Source organism: Halichoerus grypus, chromosome X, assembly GCF_964656455.1.
Source record: "Halichoerus grypus chromosome X, mHalGry1.hap1.1, whole genome shotgun sequence".
Lineage (NCBI taxonomy): Eukaryota > Metazoa > Chordata > Mammalia > Carnivora > Phocidae > Halichoerus > Halichoerus grypus.
Window position 1 is genome coordinate 98,753,077 of NC_135727.1, and position 26,246 is coordinate 98,779,322.

General features: G+C 42.1%; 1 protein-coding gene across 1 annotated transcript in view; it reads right to left on the minus strand.

The window, feature by feature from the left end:
* Window positions 1–20,804: 20,804 nt before the first annotated feature.
* Window positions 20,805–26,246, minus strand: part of TSPAN7 (tetraspanin 7) — a 123,554-nt gene continuing 118,112 nt past the window's right edge. Inside the window, exons 7-8 of the mRNA XM_078065341.1 lie at window positions 22,042–22,117; window positions 20,805–21,790 (exon numbers count right to left, since the gene is read on the minus strand). Coding sequence (XP_077921467.1) covers window positions 22,049–22,117 — 69 coding nt within the window. The 3' untranslated portion in view covers window positions 20,805–21,790; window positions 22,042–22,048. The remainder of the gene's footprint in view (window positions 21,791–22,041; window positions 22,118–26,246) is intronic.

Consider the following 26,246-nt stretch of genomic DNA (forward strand, 5'->3'; position numbering starts at 1 on the left):
CCTAGTGCATTCTGGGAAGGGCGGGTGGTTTGCCGGGGCTGGAACAAAGGCGTGCAGGGCCATGGGTGGTGCCGCTGTGGACAGATCCTGCAGTGTTCTCTCTGTCAATACCTCAACTCAACTCCAATTGCTTTCTCTAGTCTGTGGGAAGTCACTGAAGGATTCTTTCTGTGGCCTGTTTTTGTTATTACCAAAATCTTACCATCACATAATAAACATTTAAATAGCACACATAAGTCTTTCTTGCCTCCACTTCTCTCCTCCAGAAAGACCACTGCTACAGTTTCTTACGTTTATTTTCAGAATTTGCTCTCCAGAAACATGTCATTATTATGGGTATGTGTCCGTTTTCAAAGGAGATTGTACTATGTTGTACTGACTTGGTTTTTTCTTTTTTTTCCCACTTAATTACCAATCTTCTTTATAACTGCTCTTGAAAAGCCACGCCACTGGGGGCCAAGGGAACATCACTTTTTTTTTTTTGGATTGGCATAATGACTTTTCCTCCACAAAACGTACTAAATAGATACACTAAAATGGGAGTTTTGACACTACATTTTCAGGCAAAGATACACTACGGATTTCCTTGATGAGCGGTTTCTAGTCAGAGATTATCATCTAGAAGGTGCCCCATGTTTGAATGGAGCCCAAGTGTTTTGTTTCGTATACGCAGACCAAGCGAGAAAATTGAAACACTAGCACCTTCCACATACCTTCAGTCTGTGTTGACATGCACTGTTTCCACTCAGTGTTTAGCCTTTACGTTGCCCCCGCAATGTTCTATGCTAGAACTTTACCTTCAAGAGCAGTTTCAGGGCAAGATAAGCAGGAGCCCACATAAAAGTGAAGAAAATGGCGCAGAAAGCAGAATTCACCTCCCGAGGAGCAGCTCTCTTGCACACCACTCCCCCAGCCACCAGCCGCTCTGCAGTCTCTTCCCCTTTGGGCAAGAACCCCGGACCATCATTATGCGCACACTTGCAAACTGATGTTAATTCCTTACATCAACTTGTTTTCATCGTGCAGCTGATCTCTTTTTCTATCTGCAAAACATTCTGGAGTATTTGAGGTTGGATTAGAGCACAACACAGTTTTCCCCGTGAGATTGACGTACGTAGTTTTTCATGAAACAGCTCTTCGCTTCGTGGCCAGGCTTTCAGGAACACATTAGAGTCTGAAGGGAGGATGTAGAGGGTCTCTCAGGGCATAGATCACGGCCACGGCCACCAGAGCACACCCCAGTCTCCGCCATTCAGTTTATGACTTCCCAGTGTCTAATGTCTGCAGATACCATGGTGCCTCTAACCAGCCATCTCTTACTGGATAGTCTAGAGTTTGTTTGTTTGTTTTTTAAAAAAGGGAAAAAGAAAAATCAACAACAAAAATGCTGCAGTGGAGATCCTTTTATACACATCTTGAAACACTTGTCCAAGCATATCTGTAGGAGAAATGTCTAGGAGTGAAATTGCTGGGTCAAGGAGTGTATGCATTTACAACGTGAAAGTGAATGCCAAATTGTCCTTCCCAGAAGACCTACCAATTTACACTGCCATTAACATTGGACAAGAGTCCCTACAACCCCATCAACAGAGGACCACAGCGAACATTATCGAATGTAAAAAGCAGTCATTTGTCTGTTTTTATATGTATTTCTTTAAATGTTAGTGGAGTGTAAGAGTGAAGGAGAGCATTTTTCATGTACTTACAACTATTTGCAATTCTTTTTCTTTGAACTGCCTCTGCATGCTCTTTGCCCATTTTTCCATTAACTTGTTACCCTTTCTTTTATTGAATTGTAAGATATAGGGTTTTAAATAAGGGTGAGATACACTCACATTTCAGAAAGTTCTTTAGCTATATAGTGCCACACTGATATTACCGTTTATTCACTTGACTAATGTACTCATATTTTCGTGATTTCTGAAGAATCTGGACATAGGTGTCTCTGACACTCCCGGAAGGAGCAGAGCTACTATGAAAGTATGAAGTTTATACAATCTCATAAGCTAAGTCTCACTTCAGTAGAATTTTATTCTTTTCTGAAGTTTATGGGTTAGGCAGAAGATGACAGTTGCCAGGAAATTTGACAACAACAACAAAAAAGAGCAGATAGATCATACCTTCTGAAAATAAAAGAAACATTGGATTTGTCAGACTATTTCAAAATTAGGAAATAAGAAATACACCAGCATTGTATTAATTTCTCTAAAACACTGCTTTCATTTCTCTCTGAAGGTCGGGAACATTTCTTCTTACTCCTCTTTGAAGAATACACACTTGGTTAATGAAGGCAATTCTTTTCCTGCACCGAACTTTCCATTTTCCCTTATACACTCTCTGAATTCCCCAAGTGGGCATTCATGCCCTTTCAGACCTGGCTTTGAGCTACCTTTCCAGTAAGATTTGTCTGCATTCTGAAATATGAAGTAGCTGCTCCATCCACAGTAGACATTACCTTGTCCTCTTCTTGGGCTTTGTGGTCATCCCCCCATTCCTTGGAGAATTCCCCACCATGGCCCATCTGGCCCCCAAGGTCAGCCAGGTCCTGTTTCTCTTTGAAATCTTGGTTCCTTCACTCCCACAGAGTCTTCTAGACCTCGCCCTCCCCAGCTGTTTGCCTCTTCCTTAGGCTCTTATTTAACCTCTTTTATGAGTGAGTTTTGTTTCCCCAATTAGATTAGAAGGCTCTTGAGGTCAAGAGTCCTGTGGTAGATTTCTTGTGGCCCCCTCCCCCCATAGGGGGAGCTTCTGGAGTGTATTTCATTCCTTTTCTAAGTCCCCAGTAACTAACTAGAGGTTAACCTATGAAGAACTACATCAACTCTTACTTTGCTTAAGTCTGGCTGTGACCCTCGAAAAATACTGTGGCTTCTTTATTCTGGTAGAATGATTGACACATTGATTTTATTACCTTCATCTTGTTTGGAATTATTAATAGTTCGTTGTTCTGCTTGATCTTCCTTCCCTGTTAATCTTTGTGAGATTTGTGGTTTGTAATCGTTTTGTAGCCGGCATTCTCAAATAATGTAGTTTTCGTTTTACATTAATCTGAAATGGAATGTTATTGGGCAAAATACCCCTTAGGAGTATAATGAAAAGGACCTATTAATTTTCAGGGCAAGAGGGCTAATTACTCCCCTCCCCCTTAAGTCCATATTAATTGCTAATAACTTTTTATAGAATTGAGTACATGAAACTAATTTTGATTTCTTCTTTCCATTGTATAGTGTATCTGAAATACTTGGCCGGAACAAGAAAAGGAGCTTTAGAAGGTCAGGTGCTTAATAAATATGTTTTATGATATTGCAGTTTGTAAATGAGTCAAAATTGAAAGAAATCGGGGGCTCCAAGAGGGAATGCTCATGTTTTTAATGAAAGCGGACTACAGTTGGGAGACCTGAACATTTTATGAGCTCACACACGCGCAGTAGTTTATGGGAGATAACCTGTAACATCATCATGGAAAATTTTAAAAAGAGGCAGTATTCTTTTTAAAGGTGATATTTTTTAAAAAAACATGACAACAATTTATTATTTTTTCTAATTCTGTGGATTAAGCATTGAAGTAGGGGTCAGTGGTGCGGGTTCTGTTCCCATAGGCTTGGCTGGGGTGGGTCCGTTTAGCTGTGTTCATCCGGGAACTTTGCTGGGGCTAGCCAGGCCAAGCTAGCCTCTCAACCTACAGAGCTGCTCTTTTGTGGTCTCTAATCATTCAATTGTCTGTCCTGGGCATTGTCACAGCCTGATAACTGGGATCCAAGGATGCAAAAACAGAAGCCACCAGGATTCTGGTAAGGTTTAGGCTGAAAACAGGGACAATGTCATTTGGACCACATTATATTGGTCGAACCAGTGTAAGGTAAGGCTCATTTAAAAAAATATAGAATGTAATGATCATTATAAAGTTATTGAGATAACACAGAAATATATATATATTTCTTTTTTTTTTTTGAGCCTCTCTTCCCCCTCCCCCCAAAAAAGAGGCAATATAGCATGGTGGTGGTGGTGAAGTGTGTGGCACTGGGCCCAGTCTGATCTCGTGAGAATCCCAACTCCACTGGTGTGACCTGGGGACACCTTCCTGTTGCTCAGTTTCTTCATCTGTAAAACGAGGATAATGAGAGTTCTTCCTAACTCAGACTGTTGCTGTGAAGATTAAATGAGATCATGTCCATGGAGCCTTTAGAACAACCCCTGACATTAGTGTCTTCAATGTTAGCTATTTTTAGTATTAAAAGAATTTCTCAGATTTGCACCCCTGTCTTCATAGCAGCCTGATTCACAGTAGCCGAGAGGTGGAGGCAACCCAAATGTCCACCTTCAGATGAGGAGATCCACAGAATGTGATACATCCATACAGTGGAACATTATTCAGCCTTCGAAAGGAAGGAAATTCTGACACGTGCCACAACATGGACGAAGCTTGAGGACATTATGCAGAGTGACATAAGCCAGTCCCAAAAAGACAAATCCTTCATGATTCCAGTTATATGAAGTATCTAAAATAATCACACTCAGGGGCGCCTGGGTGGCTCAGTTGTTAAGCGTCTGCCTTCGGCTCAGGTCATGATCCCAGGGTCCTGGGATCGAGCCCCGCATCGGGCTCCCTGTTCAGCAGGGAGCCTGCTTCTCCCTCTCCCTCTCTCCCTGCTTGTGTTCCCTCTCTCACTGTGTCTCTCTGTCAAATAAATAAATAAAATCTTTAAAAAAAAAATAATCACACTCAGAAAGAAAAATGAAACAGAAAGAAACAAAGTAGAATGGTTATCAGGGACTGTGGGTGGGAGACATAAAAATAAAGAGTTGGGGGGCGCCTGGGTGGCTCAGTCGGTTAAGCGTCTGCCTTCGGCTCAGGTCATGATCCCACGGTCCTGGGATCGAGCCCCGCATCGGGCTCCCTGCTCAGAGGAAAGCCTGCTTCTCCCTCTCCCACCCCCCCTGCTTGTGTTCCCTCTCTCGCTGTGTCTCTCTGTCAAAAAATAAATAAAATCTTAAAAAAAAATAAATGAAGAGTTGGTTTAATGGGTACAGAGTTTCAGATCCGCAAGAGGGAAAGTTCTGGAGACTGTATGCACAACAACGTGAATATACTTAGCACTACTGAACAGCGTACTTGCCAACAATTAAAATAATAATTTTTATGTGATTTTTCCTTAGCATAGTTAGAAAAAAAAAAAAGACATTCTCTTCTGAACATGAAGGAGTTTCTGGGGCTCTGGGAACATTCTATATTTTGATCTGGGTGCTAGTGATAGGAGTATCACTAGCTTAGTTTGAGAAAAAATTCATCAAAAACATGTTTATGATATGAGCACTTTCTGTTGCCTCTTACACTTGAACGAAAAGTTTAAAAACAGAGATACGCCCTTCAGTGACTTGAGCTTGCAATCCCATTGCCAGGAAAGCACACAATTGCTTATAGAAACAAAAGTTTTACATGTTAGCATGTACAGAAATGACTATTCCGTCCAAGAGAAATGACTCTTAAGCAAGCAGTTGTGTTAAGAATTCAAGGAATTCAAACACCCTTCATACAATGTCACAACCCGAATAAACTTTACATAGGAAAATGTGACACAGTTCTTGCTAACCTGCACAAGAATTTGATCCACTTTTTAAATCAACCACGCTTAGGGGAAGACTCAGAAGAACTCGGTGACACAAAATAGACCTTTTAAAGAATAATTAACAATGGTTGACATTCAGAGTTTTATAACAGCTTTATATAGATTTTTATAACAGCTTTATTGAGATATAATTCACTTCATACAATTCCCCTTTAAATGGACAATTCAGTGATTTTAGTATATTCCCAGAGCTGTGCAACCATCACCACAATTGATTCTAGAACATCCCCCAAAAGAAAGCCTGTACCCATTAGTAGTCACGCCTTATTTCTCCCCAACATCATGCATTCCCCCCAGCCCCTAGGCAACCACTAATCTACTTTCTGTCTCTATAGATCTGGCTCTTATTTATGCTCATGGAAGTAGAATCATACCCATATATGATCATTTCTGACCGGTTTCTTTCACTTAGCATGTTTTTCAGGTTCATCCATGCTGTGGCCTGTGCCAGTACTTTGTTTCTTCTTATTATCCAATAATACTCTATTGTATGGACATACTGCATTTTCTTTATCCATTCATCACTAGATGGACCTTTGGGTTGCTTCTACTTTGGGGCCATTATGAGTAACGCTGCTGTGAACCTTTGAGTACAAGTTTTTGTGTGAACGAGATATTTTCATTTCCACCTGAACGGAACTGCTGGGTCTGTGCATACGTATCTGACACACAATAAATTGCACATATTCCAAGTGCACAACGAGATAACTTTCGACATAATCTACACCAGTGAAACCATCAGCACCACTGTGATCATGAACAGCTCACTCCCACCCCCAAAATTTTGTGTCCCTTTTTGCCTCCCTTCTGCCCCACCTTATCCCCACCCCTGGCCCCAGGCCAACACTGATCTCATTACTGTCACATGGTGGAGCTTGTATTTTCCATAATTTTCTATAAATGGAGCCACACAGTACATGTTCTTCTTTGGTCTGGATTTTTTTTCACACAGCATTTTGAGATTCATCCATGTTGTCGTCTCTATCAATAATAGTTCATTCCAATTTGTCTATCCGTTCACCTGTTGATAGACATTTGTGTCATTTATAATTTTGGGCTATGATAAATAAAGCTGCTGTGACCATTCATGTGCGAATATTTGTATGGGCCCATGCTTTCATTTCTCTTGAGTAAATAAATACCTAGGAACTTAATGGCCAGATCATATGACAAATGTTTCTTGAACGTTTTAAGAAGTTGACAAAATATTGTCCAAAGTGGTTGTACCATTTTGCATTCCTGCCTGCGGTGTGTGGACGTTCCAGTTAGTATGGTAAACCAACACCTAGTACAGTAAATCATTTTAATTTTAGACTTTCCAATTGGTAAATGGGGACGGCTCTTGTGGTTTGAATTTCCATTTCCCTAATGACTAATGATATAGGGCATAGTATCATGTACTTTGCCATCTGGATATCTTCTTTGGTGAAACGTCTGTTCAAATATTTTGCCCATTTTTTCTGGTTGTTTTCCTACTGAGTTTTGTGAATTTTTTATGTATTTGGTATACAAGTCCTTTATCATGGTTTGTAAAGATTCTCTTCCAGTCTATAACTTGTCATTGCATTTTCTTTTCAATGGCTTACCTAAGAAATAGCCCAACCTAAAGCAGATATTCTCTCCTATGCTTTTTTCTAGAACTTCTATAGGTTTACATTTTACATTAGGTCTGTGATGATTTTTGAATTAATTTCTGTGTGCAAGATGTGCATAGAAGTTCAGTTTTTTACATGTGGGTATCCAAGTGTTCCAGCACCATTTGATGCAAAGGCTATCTTTCCTTTACTCTGTTGTTTTTGAGCCTTTGTGAAAAATCAGTCGCCCGTGTATGCATGGACTTTCTGTTCTACTCTGTTAATCTCTTAATCTCTACCTGACTCCAATACCACACTGTTTTGATTACCGATGCTTTATAATATTTCTTGAAATCAAATAGTGTTAGTCCTCCAACTTTGTTCTTTTTCAGTGGTTTTGGCATTTTCATGTGAATTTTAGAATCAACATATCCAATTTCTACAAAAAAAAAAAAAAAAAAAAAAGCCTGTCAGGATTATGATTAGGATTGCATTGAACTGATCCGTTTGAGGGGAACTGACATCACGTTGAGTTTCTGAACCATTAATGAGATCTCTTTTATTTGGCTCTTCCTTGATTTCTCTTAGCAGTGGTTTTTATAGTTTTCAATATATGGGCCTGATCCATCTTTGATAAAATTTGTCACCAAGTATTTCATGTTTTTTGATGTTGTAAATGGTATTTTTAAAATTTCGATCTCTGACGATTCTTTGCTGGCTCATGGATTCACTTGTCGTTTTTGAAATTCCATCAGGTTTTGTTTTGTTTTGTTTTGTTTTTTACATAGAGAATCTGTGAATAAAGGCATTTTTATTTCTTCCTTTCCAGTCTAGATGCTTTTTATTTCTTTGTCTTGTCTGATGGTCCTGGCTAGAACTTTAAGTACAAGATAGAAGAGAAGGTTTGCTAATTCCTGAGATAAACCTTATGTATTAAAACGTACTATTGTTTTTATATGTTGTTGGGCTCCATTCGCTGCAATTTCATTTAGAATTTGGCCATCCATTCATTCTAGGAATGCACCGCAGTTTATCCGTTATGCGGGTGCTGGATACTGGAGTCGCTTCTGCTTTCGGGTTATTGTGAATAAAGCTGCTGTGGATATTCTTGCTGGACCTTTTAGTGAACATATACACTCAATATTTTGAGGTATATACTTAGGAAGAGCATATTATGAGCCATAGCTGAGTGCTCTTAATATATCCATTTTAACATCGTCGGTGATTAATTTTTGCCCTTCTAATTCCCAGGGTGTTACCCTAGCTGCCACTAAGCTGAGAGTGCCTCCTTTTCTTCTCCCCGGGGAGCGTCCCTTCTCCTCCAAAGGCCAGCAGGAATGAGGATCGCTGGCAGCAAGAGGGCCCTGGCGCGCGTTGCAAAGCTCCCTTGGAGGGTTTCGAAGTGGGCCCTGCTTGATTTCCCCTGAGTGGGGTTGGTGGTATATCAGGGGATCCTCAGAATATGCCACAGGGAGAAAGCAGACTCGCCTTCCTAGGGGGGGAAAGCAGGAAAGAAGGAATGTTTGGTTTTCTTCAGCTGAACTGGTGATGGAGAAACCCCAGATTGGGCAAAAGGCAAGAAACCATCAAAGTGATTGCCTTTTTTTTTTCTCTCTAGTGAGAGCACCTTGTCAAGGCAGGTAGAGGGATTTAAGGAGCTCTGGCCACGTGGCTATGATTGTTTTTCTATGTGAAGGAACAGAAACCCCAGGCTGGGCTCACTTCGCTCTGTGCCCCACCCTTACACATCGGGGCACTCGGCAGAAGCTACCACGGAATTAGGGTAGACGGCCCTGCCTATAGCCGATACCTTTCATAATAATCTTACCTTTTTATGAAAAAAGCTGCAGACTGTTTGCCTGAAGGGCAACAGATGTGACTGATTGACTGACTCTCACCTTCTTGCCTGTCCAGATTCATTTTAATATATAGTTGTTTTGAACTTTAAATAATAGCTCCCACAAATCTCACGGGACTTGGTGGGAAAGGGCACATTTATCCTCATTGCTGGTCCCTGCCTGAGAAGTTATTAATGACCCTTTCTCTTTTTCCCATGAAACTCTTTGAGAGTTCGTGTGTGCTAGGTCGCTGGCTTGAAAGGTAGGGGGCAGGCTGCGGGGAGGTCTGGAAGGGATGTGGCGGGCACCCTTGGACTTTCTTGGGGGAATTGTACTTTTTTTAGAACCTCATTTTTAGGAGACTCCAGAGGTAAGCATGATAAGGTTGTGTTGACGTTGGTGTGGAAATCGACTCACTATCAGCACTTAGGCTGACAGCTCAGACTTCATCACTGTGTTTCAACTGTGATCTAGAAAGCAGGCTGTGGGTGAATAGCAAGCAGTCCAGAGAAATGCCCTAGCCCCGAAAATTTTACTCCCAACGCGGCCCAAAGGCATAAACAACATCCCGGAGGTTGCTAGCGGGACTTGACTTACCTCAGAGTCAGGAGGCAAAGCTGCTGGTGGCCTGGAACATGAGACCTGAGAGAGTACTATGTAAAGGGCATTTTTAAAAATCCGGTTTTCTCATTGGTTTATATTACGATTTCCGAGCCATCGTGACTTCATTTTTGGAAATTCTCCATTGGCAGTGATGCCCAGGACTTTGGCTCTATGTCTCCTTCTACTCTTAGTTGCAGGAAAATTGTTACATTAAGGAATCCCTGTTTTGAAAGTTTCAAGATTTCTTAAAATTCATTTGCTGGTCTCAGCATTTTTAATTGACGTGTAATTAAAATAGTGTTATATCAGCTTCAGGTGTACAACCTAGCATTTCAACAATTCTGTACAATACTCTGTGCTCACCACAGTAAGTGGAGTCACCAGTAAGCCTTGCAATTTATTTTTAAATTTAAAATTTGAACAAGACTAGAGATTGCCTATCCTTATACCTACCTTTGTAGTCAGGTCCCATACCCCCAAAGCACCTGTGTCCCCCAAATATCTTCCCAATTCTTACACTCAGAATCCAGAAGTGAACATTTGGAAGATTAATAAGCAATTCTTACTCCCAAAGGTCTATATGGTTAACATAAAGTTATTTTGGGGGGTATTGTGACAAAGGTCATTGATCATCTGAATCCTTGTTTTAGTTGATTCAACAGCAATGATGTCACAGTCTCTCCCCTCCCACCACCATTTTTATTCCTATGAGAGCATGTCTTCCTTATAATAGTGAAGGCGTGGAGACACTAGAATCAGGAAGATAAATAGAAATTAGAGAAGCCTCAAACCAAATCACAATTTCCTGTATAACAAGGATCTTATGGCATACAGATTCGTTTAAACTCATAGAAGCTGAGAGTAGGATGGTGGTTTCCAAGGGCTAGGGAGAGGGGAAATGGGGAGTTGCTGCTCAATGGGTATAAAGTTTCAGTTAAGCAAGACAAATAAGTTCTAGAGATATCAGTATAATATCATGCTTATAGACAACAATACTGTACTGTTCGCTTATAATTTGTTAGGAGGGCTGATCTCACATTTTATGTTCTTACCACAATAAAAACAGAATGAAGATTGCTGAGAAGATTAAAATTCTTAATTCAGAACAGTTTCATGGACTAAGGGTTGTTCTGGGGCAAACAGCCAGGTTTTGGACTTCCTGTCTCTTCCTCGTAAGAAGGCCCAGCACAGATCTCTGACAAAGAAGGGTCGGAGTCTCTTTTGAGATGAACTGCTATTATAGCAAAGGAACTGGGTGGGTATAGAATCACATGTAATAATTTATCTTCAAGTGGCTTGGCTACTCTGTATTTATCCATTGATCATCTGTGTACCGGTAGACAGGCAATGGGTATTTCCATGATTAATTTGCGTGAACCGGTACTCATACGCAGAGTTAGGAATTCCGGCTTTGTAATGTAAGCACATTCTGGTATTTTCAGCTGTCATGGACACTGGGTTTGGAAGATCATGACTCTTGGAAGCCTTAGTACCTTCATCTACTAAATGAAAAGAATACCTACCTTCTGAAGATACCAGCTTAGATTTCTTGCATGTTCTAATGGGCCAGCATGCATGTCCTGTAACCAAAAGCTCAGCATAGCCTGCTTCTTGAGCAAGAAAATAGAACTTCACAGCCTCTTTCTCTTAGCTCACCTCCACTTGTTCTGCTAAAGAAACTCTGGGACCACAAAGAATTTAACTCACTGGAATTTAAAGAATAGAGCCCGTGCTTGCCCATTTCCACGATTCAGTTTTCATTTTTAAAAAATCGGAAATGCGGGGCGCCTGGGTGGCTCAGTCGTTAAGCGTCTGCCTTCGGCTCAGGTCATGATCCCAGGGTCCTGGGATCGAGCCCCGCATCGGGCTCCCTGCTCCACAGGAAGCTTGCTTCTCCCTCCCCCACTCCCCCTGCTTGTGTTCCCTCTCTTGCTGTCTCTCTCTCTCTCTGTCAAATAAATAAATAAATAAAATCTTTTAAAAAAATCGGAAATGCCTAATGCAGACTGAATTTATTGAACCGTATTTCTGGGAGACAAAGGGGGCGAAAGGAAGAAGTGCCCCCCCAAAGGTATCCTCTTCTGAATGTTCAGCCACCTTCTCACCTCCCTCAACAATCCCCTGCTATTTGCTTTATGGCTTAACAAATGCATAAGGCCATATTCTGTTTACTGCCTTCAGCAGTTTGAGCGATCCATGTGGCTTCCTCCCCTGGAGGAATCGCACAGATAAATTATTGCATACAATTACATAAAATAAATTTAAACTGGATAGGGTGAGTTGCAGGCAGGCTAGTCTTTCTGAGTGTTTCTACTGAGTTAATCCCTGGTGAAGAGGGAAAATCGCTGCATATAAATGAGATCTTGCTGCTGTCTAAACCAGCTGATAAATGATACCATCTGCTGGAAAAGAATTCTCAATGCCCTCGCCACTCCCCCCACCCACTTACAAGAATAGCCATTCTCCATTCATTATGCACTGGCTTCCATATTCGAGGAGGCTGTTGGGCTGGGGTGCGGTGAGAGGCTGTCACCTTACCCCAGTGGTAGAGGGTTCTAGCCGATTGACTTAACACTCTAAACCTGGTTCTCCAGGTGGCCAAACAGCCCACATTTTCAGGACACTGATCATTCCTAGGGTTCAGCCTGTGGCCTACATCAGTGTTCTCAAACTTGGCTGCACATCACTCAGGTGATTCCAAAGCACGGCCAAGTTTGGAAACCAGTGGCCGAAATTAGTGCTTCTCAAATTTCTGTGAATACGAATCCCCTGGAGATCCTGTTAAAATGCAGATTCCAATTCCGATTTGGGGCAGGGCCTAAGATGCTGTATGTGTAACACGCTCCCGGCGAAGCCCTCCCACTGCTGATCTAGGCCACATTTTGTGTAGCTCATTCTTCTCAGGAGCGTCACGATCTAACTCGGTGCTTTTCAAACTTTCTTCTTAAAGCTATGAAGCCCTTTCTTCAAATCCAAGCTCACAACGTGTAGAGCTGGTGTGGTTTTGCAGGGGGAGGGCCAGAACTCATCCACAAAGCTAATCGGCCAGGTGCATAGGATGCACACTCCTTGATGCGCACACACGCGCGTGCACACACACACACTGTCACGTCTTTCGCATGAAGTTAACTCTTCTTTGCAAGGTGAGAAGTTTGATTAGATAATAATTGAATTTCTGGATGTGTCTGCAGGGTTCTTATTTGGGGGAGGTTTTCAGCCTTGCGTACATAGCCATAAATGGTTGGCTTCCACACATACACACAGCCCCCTGGAGCACCCTGCCCGACCCAAAGCTTCAGGGCTCTTCTAGCCCACATCGAAATGAACCCAGAGGAGATCGTGTCAGAGCTTGACTGCCCATTCTCAGAAACAAATTCAAACACAGAGCAAAAGCTGGACCGTTTAAGGCCATCAATGCCACCCACTTTCATGTTCTTTCTAAAACAGATCACTAATTTTCTTCATTCATTCATTGATCATCTGCCTGCTTCCATAAAAATATAAGTTGCACGAGGGCAAAGGTCTGCTCTGTCTTGTCTCCAGTGTAGCCCCATATTCAGAACTGTGCCTGGCACATCGTAGGTGTTCAATAAATACCTATGAAATGATTGCATAAATAAAGGCCACCAAAAATTCTCATTCCTCTTAATCCAAACCAGACTGATCTGGACATTCCCTTGATTTGCTGTCCAAGTCAGCCTCACCAATACCACCACGCTGGGCTTCTATTCTTTCAGCCCTGTGGTTGTTGACAGCTGAATTGTACAGATCTGTAGCTCCAAAGAAATATGTGAGCCGGCTAAATGAAGATGGAAGTCACTGGCGTATACATGGCCACTGAAGCAACAGTGATGGATAAAACTGCCCAGGAGGAGAGTGTGCAGATGGCCCAGGCTTGAGCTCTCCCAACTGAGTCTTTACTTTTTTTAAAGATTTTATTTACTTATTTTGACAGAGAGAGAGAGACACAGCGAGAGAGGGAACACAAGGCGGGGGGGTGGGAGAGGCAGAAGCAGACTCCCCACTGAGCAGGGAGCCCGATGAGGGACTCGATCCCAGGACTCTGGGATCATGACCTGAGCCGAAGGCAGATGCTTAACTGACTGAGCCACCCAGACGCCCTGGATTCAATCTTTAAAAAAGAAAATTATTGGGGTGCCTGGGTGGCTCAGTCGGTTAAGCGTCTGCCTTCGGCTCAGGTCATGATCTTAAAGTCCTGGGATCGAGTCCCGCGTCAGGCTCTTTGCTCAGGGAGGAGTCTGCTTCTCCCTCTCCCTCTGTGCTCACTTGCTCTGTCTCTCAAATAAATAATAAAAAAAATTATTCTCCATGCTTTGGTGTACCTCCCCAACATGCCCTACTCCACTGCATACAAACCTGCACAACCAGACTATCACAAATTCCTTCAACCCTAACATGATTTCTAGATGCTTACTATTCTGAAGAGTACTTTCGACATATTCATCTATCAGTTTATCAATGTCCTCTTAAAAATGTATTTTTTTTTGCCACCAAAGAAATTACAAATAGAACCAGTATCAACCCCACTGCTCCATTCCTTCAACTGTAGCAAGCATCATTTAAAAGAATCCTCATGAAGTAAAGGTAATGGAAGAAGGGGTTAAAAATCAAATACCAAGTCATTTACTTTTAATGATTTCTCTTCAGGGTTATTTTGCCAAGAGGTGTGTGGCAGTACAGAAATGAGATAATTACTAGATTTTTTTTTTCAAAAGAGCGTAGACATGAACAAATTAGAAAATCTTCCAAGATAATGAAAAATAGCTCTAATATTTGGAAACTTACAGCAGCATTTGATTTTGCTGACCGTCAGAAATTCTAACTCCTGAAGAAAAATATTTGAGGAAGTGGTGCCAAAAAAAGAAAAAAAAAAAAGCAAGCCTTGGCTAGTCATGAAAAAATGAATGGAAAACACCAAGATCAATGACGGTGGTGTGTAAACTTACTTGTACAAAAGTCCTCTTCCTCAGTTTAGTTACTATTCTCTGTTAACTGGGTGTGTCATTCAGTAAGTCCCAAAGGGAAGCAAATCTAGCTATGGCAGGCAGCCTCTAAGATGGCCCCCAGTGATCCTAGCTGGCTGGTATTCACACTTTCGAGTCATCCCTTCCTTTTCCGCATGGACTAGACTTATTCACTGACTTCCAACAAACAGTTTTAGAGAAGTGATGGCATGTCACTTCTGAGGTTAGGTTATAAGAAAGTGGCTTCCAGGGGCGCCTGGGTGGCTCAGTCGTTAAGCGTCTGCCTTCGGCTCAGGTCATGATCCCGGGATCCTGGGATCGAGCCCTGCATCGGGCTCCCCGCTCAGCAGGAAGCCTGCTTCTCCCTCTCCCACTCCCCCTGCTTGTGTTCCCTCTCACGCTGTGTCTCTCTGTCTCAAATAAATAAATAAAATCTTAAAAAAAAAAAAAAAAAGAAAGTGGTTTCTGTCTTAAACATTCTCTCTCACTCCCTCTCTCTTGGATCTCTGATCCTGGGGCAAGCCAGCTGCGAAGTTCCCCTATGGAGGGGCAGGGCAACCCTATGGAAAGGCCCCTGTGGTGAGGGCCCAAAGCCTGTCAATGATCACCTGAATGAGGCCAGAAGTGGACTTCCCTCCCCCAAGCTGAGCCTTTCAAGGAGGTCGCAGCCCCAACCAATGGCTTAACTGCAACTTCATGAGAGACCTTGAGAACCAGAGGCACCCAGCTAAGCCACACCTGGATTCCTGAGCCACAGAAACTGTGATAGTAAGTGTTTGTTTTTTTAATTTTAAATTGCTAAGTGATGGGGTAATTTTTCATAAAGCAATAGGTGACTAATACATCTGTATTCACGAAGATGTTATATTGACCTTTTACAATCAACTGTACAAACCTAAATTATTCCAGTAAAAAAAATTAGTAGCTTGCATGATCTGCTATATACGTGGAAATTAATCAACACTGCTTGAAGACATTTTCTTCTTCGCATGTCCCATGGTCTAAATCCAGTAAGTCTTCTATTACTGTTCTTTGAATTAAATTCTATTACTCCATGGAAACATCACACAATGGATCAAAAGGGTCCAAGAACAGATAAAGGAATTCCTCCTAGCCCTGGCAGCTCTCTGCAGCAAACAGTACTGGGTAATAGGTCAAACTTGCTGTGCATACATAGAGTGTTAGCCTATTTATACAGTCTATCTTGAAGGTTCTATTAGGAGACAGAAGCCACCACTTTTCCTCCTCTAAGAAACAAAAATCTCAGGATTCTAACTATAACTCTAAATAAGAATCCGCGTTGGGTCATACCAGTACTACTCAAGACATGAAGAGTTATTTATATTGAGGACAGTGAGAGAAACTATGACAAATCCAGGAGATAAGAATAGTAATACATTAAATGGAAAACAAGCCATGAGGCAAAAATAGAATGCCATAGAATTCTAGAGATAAAACAACAAATAGGACTCAAGGAACAACTAAAATAAACTAAGAAAATATATGTACATAAGACCAGTTAAGCTCCTGGCACATAGTTTAAGGACTTAGAGTTCATTCATTCGTTATTTATGAAGTAATTTGAGAACCTAGAAAGTTCTTCTTTGCCAGTCACTGTGGGGCTATAAAGGCAGTATTGACATTGTCCTTGCCCTCAAGAACACTATTAAAAGATCCTAACCAACTGTGAGTGAAATTATTTGCACATGAAACAATTAGAGAACAAGGAGGCAACATGTAATACATTGCAAATACTAGAATATGGGTCCTGGCAACATGAAAAACTGAAAAACAAATGAAGCCATACACACTAGGCAGAACCTCAAAGAGTGGATAAAAGTATGTTTAAGAATTAACTATACATCTAAAGACAAAAAAGATGAATCACCAAGAGAAACAAAGAAGCTTAAAGCTAGAGCAACAGGCTCATGGGTTGTGTTCCATCAGTGACCGGGGTAGAGGGGGTGGTGGGATATTGGACCTAGAATACTCTTCAATGCCTTGAGAACTGAACCCTTACAAAGGGTCAAGAGACATATTCTTGGGCCCACACTGAGCAATGTTCTGTATCTCATGACCCTGCATAAATCCAGTAAAGGGGAAAGTAGAAAAAAACCTACAGAAGTAACAAGGATGTACAGGTGTGGAGTCTAAATTTATAGTACCTATGTTGTATATGATTCCTCAAGCTGAGAAGCTAATGTAAAATCTGGTTCTGGATCAACAAAACTTCTGGGTGCCTGGCTAAACAAATGCAAAATCTCTCCACAGGAACAATTCTATAACCCAGATAGCATGGTACTACCACAGAAAAACCAATCCACTCTCTAAATATAATGTAGTATCCTGGATTGGATCCTGGAACAGAAAAAAAGACATTGGAGGAAAAACTGGTGAAATGTAAATATAATCTGGAGTTTAGTTAATAGTTACGTACCAGAGTTGGTTTGTTAGTTTTGACAAATGTACAAGGGTAATATAAAGTGTTAACATCAGGGGGACTGGCAGGAAATCTCTGTATTGTCATTGCAACTTCTGCATAAATCTAAAATTCATTCAAAATAAGAAGGTATTTTTAAATCCTCCCTGAAGCTTACAAAAACTAAAAACACAAGAAAACAATCTACCATGAATGACAGTAAATGCAATGTCCAAGAGGATTAGCACTCACAAACTTTAGATATTAGAGTATCTGAAGGAAAGGATAAAGACAGTTGAGGATTAGTAGAGACAAGATGAGAAGTCAGTGAAAGAAAAGGCCACTAAAGAAAAAGAACAGAAGATTTTATTTATTTTTATATTTTATTTATTTGACAGAGAGAGAGAAAGAACAAGCACAAGTAGGGGGAGGGGCAAAGGGAGATGGAGAAGCAGGCTTTCCTCCAAGCAGGGAGCCCGATGCGGGGCTCGATCCCAAGACCCTGGGATCATGACCTGAGCTGAAGGCAGACGCTTCACTGACTGAGCCACCCAGGCACCCCAAGAACAGAAGATTTTAAACAAAAAAAATGAAAAATAACTTACAGAATATTCAAAATAATCAGACAAAATTGAGAAAAGAACTGGAAGACATAACCGAGGAAGTGATCCAGGATGCTCTTCAAGAAATAAAGACATGAAAAAAAATGAAAGGCTCTAAGAGACATAGAAGGTAGAAAGTCCATCAAATATAGAAGAGGATCATCAAAGGCAAAGTCTTACAGTGCTTTAGTGAGTTGTTTTTTCATAAAGATTTAGAAAGAAGAAAGTTTGGCAATTAGATTAAAAGTATTAAAACACTCAATCCAAGAGCACTGGACTAGCATCACTATAAGATGTGCATTATTTTCTTCCAGGTGCTTTATGTGCAATGATGACCAAGGCTATCTGGTACTAACCATGATTCAGCTATCCAAAGGAGGTCAGCATGCAATTATCTTTTCCAGCATCTATTAAAAGAACAGGACCTAGTCCTGGGAGGTGGAGGAAACGGGGAGGTGTTGGTCAAAGAGCACAAACTTTCATTTATAAGTTCTGGGGATGTAACATACAGCATGGTGACTATAGTTAAAAATACTGTATTATATACTTGAAAGTTGCTATGAGGGTAGATCTCTAATGTTCTCATCATGACAATAACAAAATTGGAAATTATATGAAGTGAAGGATGTGTTAACCAACCTAATTGGAGTAAACATTTCACAATGTATACATGTATCAAATCATCACACTGTACATCTTGAACTTACACAATGTTATAGGTCAATTATATCTCAATAAAGCTGGGGGAAAAAACCAGACAGTTTTAAAGGCAACTAGGGATAAATGATATTACTAGGGAGAAATGACAAATGACCCAAAAATGAACAACTAGACTTACTGTTAATAATAGTAAAAGGCCAGAATTACTTTCAACTACTAAGCTAGAATTTTAGCCCCAGCTAAACTATCATTCAAGAATGCAAATGACATGGAGATTTTTCAAAGTTTGAGATGATTTAGCACATATAAACCCCTTAATGAAATAACAAACAAAACATAGCCCAAAACTGAACCCCAAGGGATAAGATGAAAGAAGCAATGTTTAAAAACCCAAAATGAAACAAAAAACTGGTATGCACATAGGTAAATCTAAATAAACTCTAAAAACAGTGACAGTCAGGATCCATTTCGGGAGATGGTAGAAATACAGCATCAGGGAATGGAAGCATGGAAGTTAAGTGAGAGGTGCCTGGAGTTAAAACACTCCAAGGTCTTTGTGATATTTTGGAAGAAGATGGAGATTCTGATTAACTTTCCAGTTCAAGTATGCAGAGTAAGAAATTAAGATTAATCACTAAAAGAATAAACATATAATGCATAAATTCAAAATAAAACAAAGAGGCAGGGAAAAAAACAAGAAAGAAATGAAGACTAGACAGAAAAAAATGTGCCAGAAATAAAACCAAATATATCAGTAATAACAATATATAACTGGATTAAGCTTTTCAGTTAAGACTTTCTCAGACTGAGCTAAAAAAGAAAAAATGCAGCTATATGCTGTTTAAGAGACATGTCTAAAATACTACACAGAGAGGCTGAAAGCAGAGGGATTTGGAACAATACCCTTGGCAAATATTCATCAAAAGAAAGGTAATTATAACAACTGTAATATCAGACAAAAAGAAAAATCATAATTAGAGATAAAGAGGGTCAGCCCATAATGACAAAGGAAATAATTCATCAATGAGACATAATCTTAAATTTGCATGTCCCTAACACTATAGCTTAAAAAAACACGAAGCAAGGGATGCCTGGCTGGCTCAGCCTGCCTTTGGCTCGGGTCATGATCCCAGGATCCTGGGATCGAGTCCTGCATCGGGCTCCCCACTCAGTGGGGAGCCTGCTTCTCCCTCTGCCTGCCGCTCCCCCTGCTTGTGCACGCACTCTCTCTAACAAGTAAATAAATAAAAATCTTAAAAAAAAATACACGAAGCAAAAACTGACAGAATCCACAGTCCCAGTAGGCGATTTTAAGCACCATTCTCGGAACCTAATAGGTCAAACGGATAAAATATTCCTAAGAACACACAATTCGAACAGTAGTCCTAAAGTTTACTATTTGAATATATTTACAACTTTGTTCTAACTCTGCACCTATAATTAGAAAATACACATACCTTTCAAATACATGCAGAACAAACACAGACCATATACTAGGGCACAAAACAAGCCTCAACAAATAACAAAGAATCTTTATGTTACAAACCAAGTTTGTTTGAACAAAAAGGCAGCCTCAAACTCTACACGTATGGAAATTAAAAAAAAAAAAAAAATCCTACATGGCTCAGTGCATAAATCCTAAAGAAAACTGCAAAATGTCTGGAATAAAAGACAACAAAAGTTGCAAACCAAAACTGAAATGCAGCTAAAGCAGCACTTTTTTTAAAGCACAAATTAATGAGCTGAGAATGCAACACAAAAAGTTAAGAGAAAAACCCAAGGAAACTCCAAGAAAGATAGATCTTAATTCTCTAAAAATGTTGACCCTTTGAAGAGGAACTCTGCTCTACAGAGAAGAGGTAGCTTTTTAGATCCACTTATTTGGGAACAGATCAATATATGTTTTCATGATTTTTTTTTTTTAAGGTGACTCATTAAGAAGGAAAATACAGATCGCATATAATCTACACTGCACCTATTGCTAAAATGCTTAAATCAAGCGTAAGGATTCCATAATTTAGTACAAACCAGGGCACGGGGACGACTGCATGGTGTGATGTCATCTCTTCTCCAGATTGAGTTTCTTCAATCCAGACAAGAAAGAAGGAAAGGAAGAATACATGCTCATTAGAAACAAGGAAGGAAAGAATAGATGCTCATTTCCTTTTTTTTTTTTTTGTAAATGACATTCAGAGTTTTGAAAACTTTGCTGAAACCTTTCTGCCTCTAGCCTGAAATAATATGAAGCTTCTATTTTTGCAGCCAACAGTAATCCTGTTCATGATAAATGATTCAAGTTTCTGAAATGTCGGTAAAAAAGTCTGACCCCTCGGCATTTGCACTTGCCCGAGGCTGTTTCAGTGGGGTGGGAGCATGCGTGGGGGGGTGTGGCAGCGTGTAAGGTGGTGGTCCACTCCCAATCCCCCGTGGAGCAAGATGAAGTAGAAATTATGTGTTTAGACGCTTCCACAATAAGCAAAGAGCAAAACGCAGCAATTTGTAATGATTCTATTTATTAATACATGTATCACAAATGTTCACAATATCAACGCATTCTTGTTGGCATGCTAGACAGAGGCATTGTTTCTTAAGTTCTTCTAAAAATATTTTGACTTTGTTCCCCCTTCACACTCATTTTTAAACTGAATTGCTGAGGTCCTCGATGTCCGTAATGTCGATGCAAAGAAAAAATACAGAAAGAAGTGAAATAACACAAGAGCAATTAATTGGGGAAGAACAGAAGTATTATTATTTCCTTCACAGGAGGCAACAATACAGCTTGGTAACAGGATTATACAGGGTTTCACCCGAGAGGCATGGGGGCCACTAAACTGTCTACACACGCCCAGGCATGTAACAATAATGAGCAAGGAGGCCACCTAACGCTCAGCTATTTCCTTCATGCATGACGCAGGCTTTTTTCTCCTCACGGACCATTACTGATGTCTGTCTTTACATATCCTAGGCAGCCTGAAGAAGGTAGGAAAGAGCCTTAGTAAAGGGAAGACCAAACCAAAGGAGATTAAGCCAAAAGAACAGACAGCTATGAGCTTATCTACATCAAGGGGTATGGCATTTATCAGTCCTGAAGGGTGAGCGGGAACCTTCCACACTACATGCAGGGCCTGGCGGGGCCAGGGATGGTGTGATAACCAGTCACCTACAATGAGCTAGAGTTGGACCAAGTACAGATGAAGGAGATGGCACGCAGGGGGCCTCAGGTGGGGTCCGCTAGGACTGGATGCAGGGAACCCGGCTACACTCTGGCACGACGGGGCTTCACCAAATGGAACGGTACACGGGATGCGGGCTGGAAGGCGGAGCGAGACTGCGCGGGCGGGTCGGTTGCACACTGGCTGGGGGGTTAGGGAGCGCGGGGGCGGGTGTGTTAGGTACTGTGCTCTAACATCCTCTGGAAGTCTTTCAGAGAGTGCTGTGGTTCCTTTTTAAAACAGGTCTCTTATTCCACCGTGCTTGAAAGACTGTGAGAGAAATGAAAACACGTGAGGGACTTACGGTTAATAAGGACTTAAAATAAGGTAACAAGCTAAAAGGAGCATTCAGACGTTTCACACCATCCTCCCTGGGCCACAGAAATGAGGTTTCAGCACGTGCGCGGGTGCCACCGAGATCAGGTAGGTTAAGTGGCCCGGCGGTACCCTTGCCCGTTTGCAGGGCAGGGTGTGCCCCAGAGGGAGAACCCCGAGATTCAACACTCCCCACATGCACTCACCTTCTCCTTACACCATCTCATACTGGTTGGCCGTGATGAACCGGGACAGACAGCAGGCCAGCAGCATGCCGATCAGCTGTTGCCAGAAGAGAAACGAAGACCACAATCTCAAGTCACTGAACTGCACACTTCTTTGGCCTCCCAGATGTAATTTTTAACAACTGAGGGCTTTTGTATGTGAATGAGGAAAAGGGCACTAAAGAAAAAGATCAAACGTGATTTCCCTGGGGGGGGTCTAAGACTTCGGGAGTCTGACTGCTAGGGCAGGACACCTGGAGGTTCTAGAACCGGCCATAAGGTTCCACTCTAGCGTGCTCTGGCTGCTTAAAAACAACTTTTGACACATAAGCAGTGTTAACGATTTGTTCGTATGTTATGAGAGTAGGGGAAAAAATGGAAGGACCACAGAATTAGTAAGGTATGTCCAAAAAGGCCGAACACGTGCATCGGGCAGATATCGCAACATGGTGCGATCCCTCAGCCATCCATGGCCAACAGGATAGTCTTTCTTCCCTTAAGGCAACGAGACACTATTCTTGCCTGGGTGAGTTTGCCAGGTGAGGCAAGAAAGCCATGGCTTGAGAGTGGTAGGTGTTGGGTTAGGGGAAAGGGGACATCAGGGCTTTAATTTCTCTTTGTCTCTAACCATGTAGATATTTTAGGCCTACGTTTTGGTTTCCACCTCAGATGTGTGGACTCTGGCGCTCTGAGGGCTGGCACCCAGTGCTGGTGCGTCAACCAGCCTTCCAGGTGAGAGAAGCAATTCATCCAGGCCACGCGGTGGCCCTTATCTTACAGGTGGGACACATGCAGGCACACCGGGTCCCACTGTGGCTTGGGGCAACCCCTGAACACGGCTACCTTTCTTGCTGAAATCCTGGATTCTTATCTTCCTTTTTGAAAGTAAAACTATGCCATGAAATATAAAAACCATAAGTTCCGTCAGGTGAGGAAAAATCACCACCTTATTGAACTCACCCTATCTCCTACCAAGGCTCTGACCAACATCATTTTGTGCCACAAAATTCATAGTATCCTGCCCAAACCACCAAATCACCAAAGGAGCCATGGCTGTAACCTCCAGAATTCTGTGCCAAATGACACAAATTAACCCCGCCCCCGGCACTGTAAGGACTTTGAACCTTGTAGCTTGTCCCTTTTCATTAGAACTGCCATTTTCTGGGACCAACGTACACCAGAACACACTTGATACTTTTTGAAATAGAGAGGAGAGAGAGAAAGCACAGGTGGGGAGGAGAAAAGGGAGAGGGAGAGAGGGAATCTCAGGCTCCATGCCCAGCACGGAGCCTGGCTTGGGGCTCAATCCCACGACCCTGAGATCATGACCCGAGCCAAAATCGAGTCGGACACTTAACCAACTCAGCCACCCAGGCGCCCCTAACACACTTGATACTCTTAAAAATCAGATTTCGGCCAAAAAAAACCAAGTGATCATTAGACGTATAGCATATTCAAGTGTATCAAGCTATTTAACCCTCATCACATCCCTGTACAATATTACTGTCCTAACCTTCCAGATAAGAACATGGGCTCAGGGGAGGTTAAAGAATTTTCCCCCAAACCACACTGGTAGTTCATCCAGAACTTAAGATTCTACCCTCTTTCCCCTGTCGGAGGACAGCCCCTTTCTTTGCCTCCCCCCTCCCCCACCCCTACAGCTCAGCCTAGACCCTCTCCTTTTCCAGAATCACTCCTCTGTCTCACACTATCAGGGGTTCCTTCCTGCCTTGCCTTGCAAACTTTGGACAAAGGGGTTTCAGTGGGCATCTCTCCATTTGATTTCCAGTTCCTAAACTCTTTTTTCTTTGTAAAAGCTGATGAGTTTCATGTTTCCCCACTGAGCTCACGTGTGCTTGAAGCACTGAGGATAGTTACTACCCCGCTTCGTGGGTTCCAACGCTCTCATAATTCAGTGCTTTCTGATGCTCCTGGCCTCCATGGCAATTCATGAGCCACACAGCCAGAAGACTCCTTAGGATGCTTAAATATTTCTTGTATCTAAAATCTCTGCTTTCAGGGAAATATAGCATGGGCTTCCACTTTTTTTTTTCCCCCAAAACAGAAGCAGCATTATTCTTAAGCACTGGACTTTGTCACAGAAAAAAGAACTTCTAAAAATATCAGTACAAATGAAAGCTACTTGCTTTTAAACTTACTGCCTTTTACCTTGAAACTAATAATACAGTGTTAACGAAATTGAATTTAAATAAAAAATTAAAAAAAAGAAAGATGCTTTTCAAAAAACCAAAAACCAAACAAACAATCAAAAAACCTTACTGTGTTTTATATTTCTGGGGCAAGAACATACCTTCTGTTTGCCCATGGAAGAAGACAGATTTTTAAAATTATTTTTCAACATCTACTAAGAAATTTGTTTTCCTAAAAAAAAAAAAAAAAGCATCCTGAACTGAGGTTCATAGAAGCTATATGAAAACAGTATTTTGCACACACTGGCTTTTATTGTATTTGATTCTAGTGCAAGAAAAACTAGGATTTGGGGTGTGGTAGGTATTTTGGATTTTCGCAGGGTTACGGATTTCAAATTTGCTCTAGTGTTTTTACCATATTTGAGCGAAAACTTTGATCTCTCACCTCCATAAGTACCAAGTTCAGGGAAAGTCAGGAGCTGGGGCGGAGGGGGGAAGCATCCTATACTTCGTAGTAGCTGTCACCAAGTGATTTCTGGGTACCTGACGGAAAGCCTGTTCAGCCAGAGTCAGGGCCTCTGCCTCAGTGTGAGTCAGGACAAACGCTTGCTTGCCACTAGACCCAGTTCATCTGTAGCCAGAAAAGTCCATCCTTATTTTGATGAACTCTTGTTTCAGGCTAACTATATGGAAAAAGCCCCTCAAAGAGTAGAGGTACGCTCTGTGCCCCTGAGAAGCACGCTGCTGGTGTGTAGCAAGGTAACTTCTGCTTTAAGGCCCGGATGGAGAGAGGAAAAGGGGGGCTCGTCTCTCATGCTGGAAACCCATCAGGACGGAGACCCCAGAGCCACTCCTCACCATTCTGGTGGCCGGTGAAAGGCCTGGTGCCAGACGGCCTCCGGAGTTTTAGATCACATTATTTATATTTGGTGGACGAAGACTTTGTAATTCGTCTTCATCTAGTTTTTTTTGAGGTGACATTTTATTTTTACCACTGTCTGCCTTGTCAGTACTATATTCTGCTTTCTTTTGGGTCATGGAAACCTCTGGGACGTTCCGCCGCTTCAAGAACTGAGAAGCCAGAGAGGGGGAGAGAGAAGAAAAGGCCTCCACTTAAGAGAAGGCTGACTCCAGGCTTTCTCAAGGCCCTCCCACAGAGACAGCCTGACAGGTCGAGCGACATGGGGTGCCCCACTGGGGCTCTGCACTTCACCGGGGACCCGGCAGATGCCAAGAGGTGGGAGAGAAGGGCGCGAGAGAGGTGGGGCCCAGGCCAGCGAAGACCAGAGAGGTAAGGGCCAATAGGCCCAGGGCGTCCTCCCTGCCATCACCATGGGAGGCAAAGGTGGCCCAATTCCTGATTCCAGTCCACAGAGAGGACAGCAAAGTTGTAAAGGCAACTTTCTGAACAAGCAAGCGACAAGCAATAGGTCAAAAGCTTATTAGATCCTTATCATGCCTGTGGAGATGGTATGCTAATGACTGAGGTGGGAGACTAAATAAAACTTCCGTGCCTTGGGCAAGTGCCAAGGAATCTGGTTTGACATAAAACTGTATAAATGCTATTCGGGACCACCTCGGGCCCTGAAGATACTAGGGGAATAAGTAAATAGTTCCATTAGCTTTCTTTGGCCATGTCTCATCAAGGCTATGAACAGCTTCGTCCAGCCGTCTACAGGGAAAAGGTCGTAAGTCCCAGAAGAGAGTTCCTGGTTCATAATGAATCATCCCAGCAGCCTGTGGGCCCTGGAGGAGGCCCCGCAGGGGTGCGGGTCAGGGGACGGATGGGTAGGAGGAGGATCTGTCTTTTTTGATGAGTACGCTTTTCCTTTCAATTTCACAGACTCAATCCCTTTCATTATAAAAGCACAAGATGAGTTCCCTGTATAGGTTCTCTGAGGCAAGATCAAGGGCGATCTCTGGCCCCAAAGTTTAAGACAGCAGGCCAGGTGGAGGGGTCAGAATTATAAGCCTGGATCTAGAATAGCAGCCCAACCTCAAGCAAGCCACTCAAACCTCCCCTTCTGGAAAAGAGCT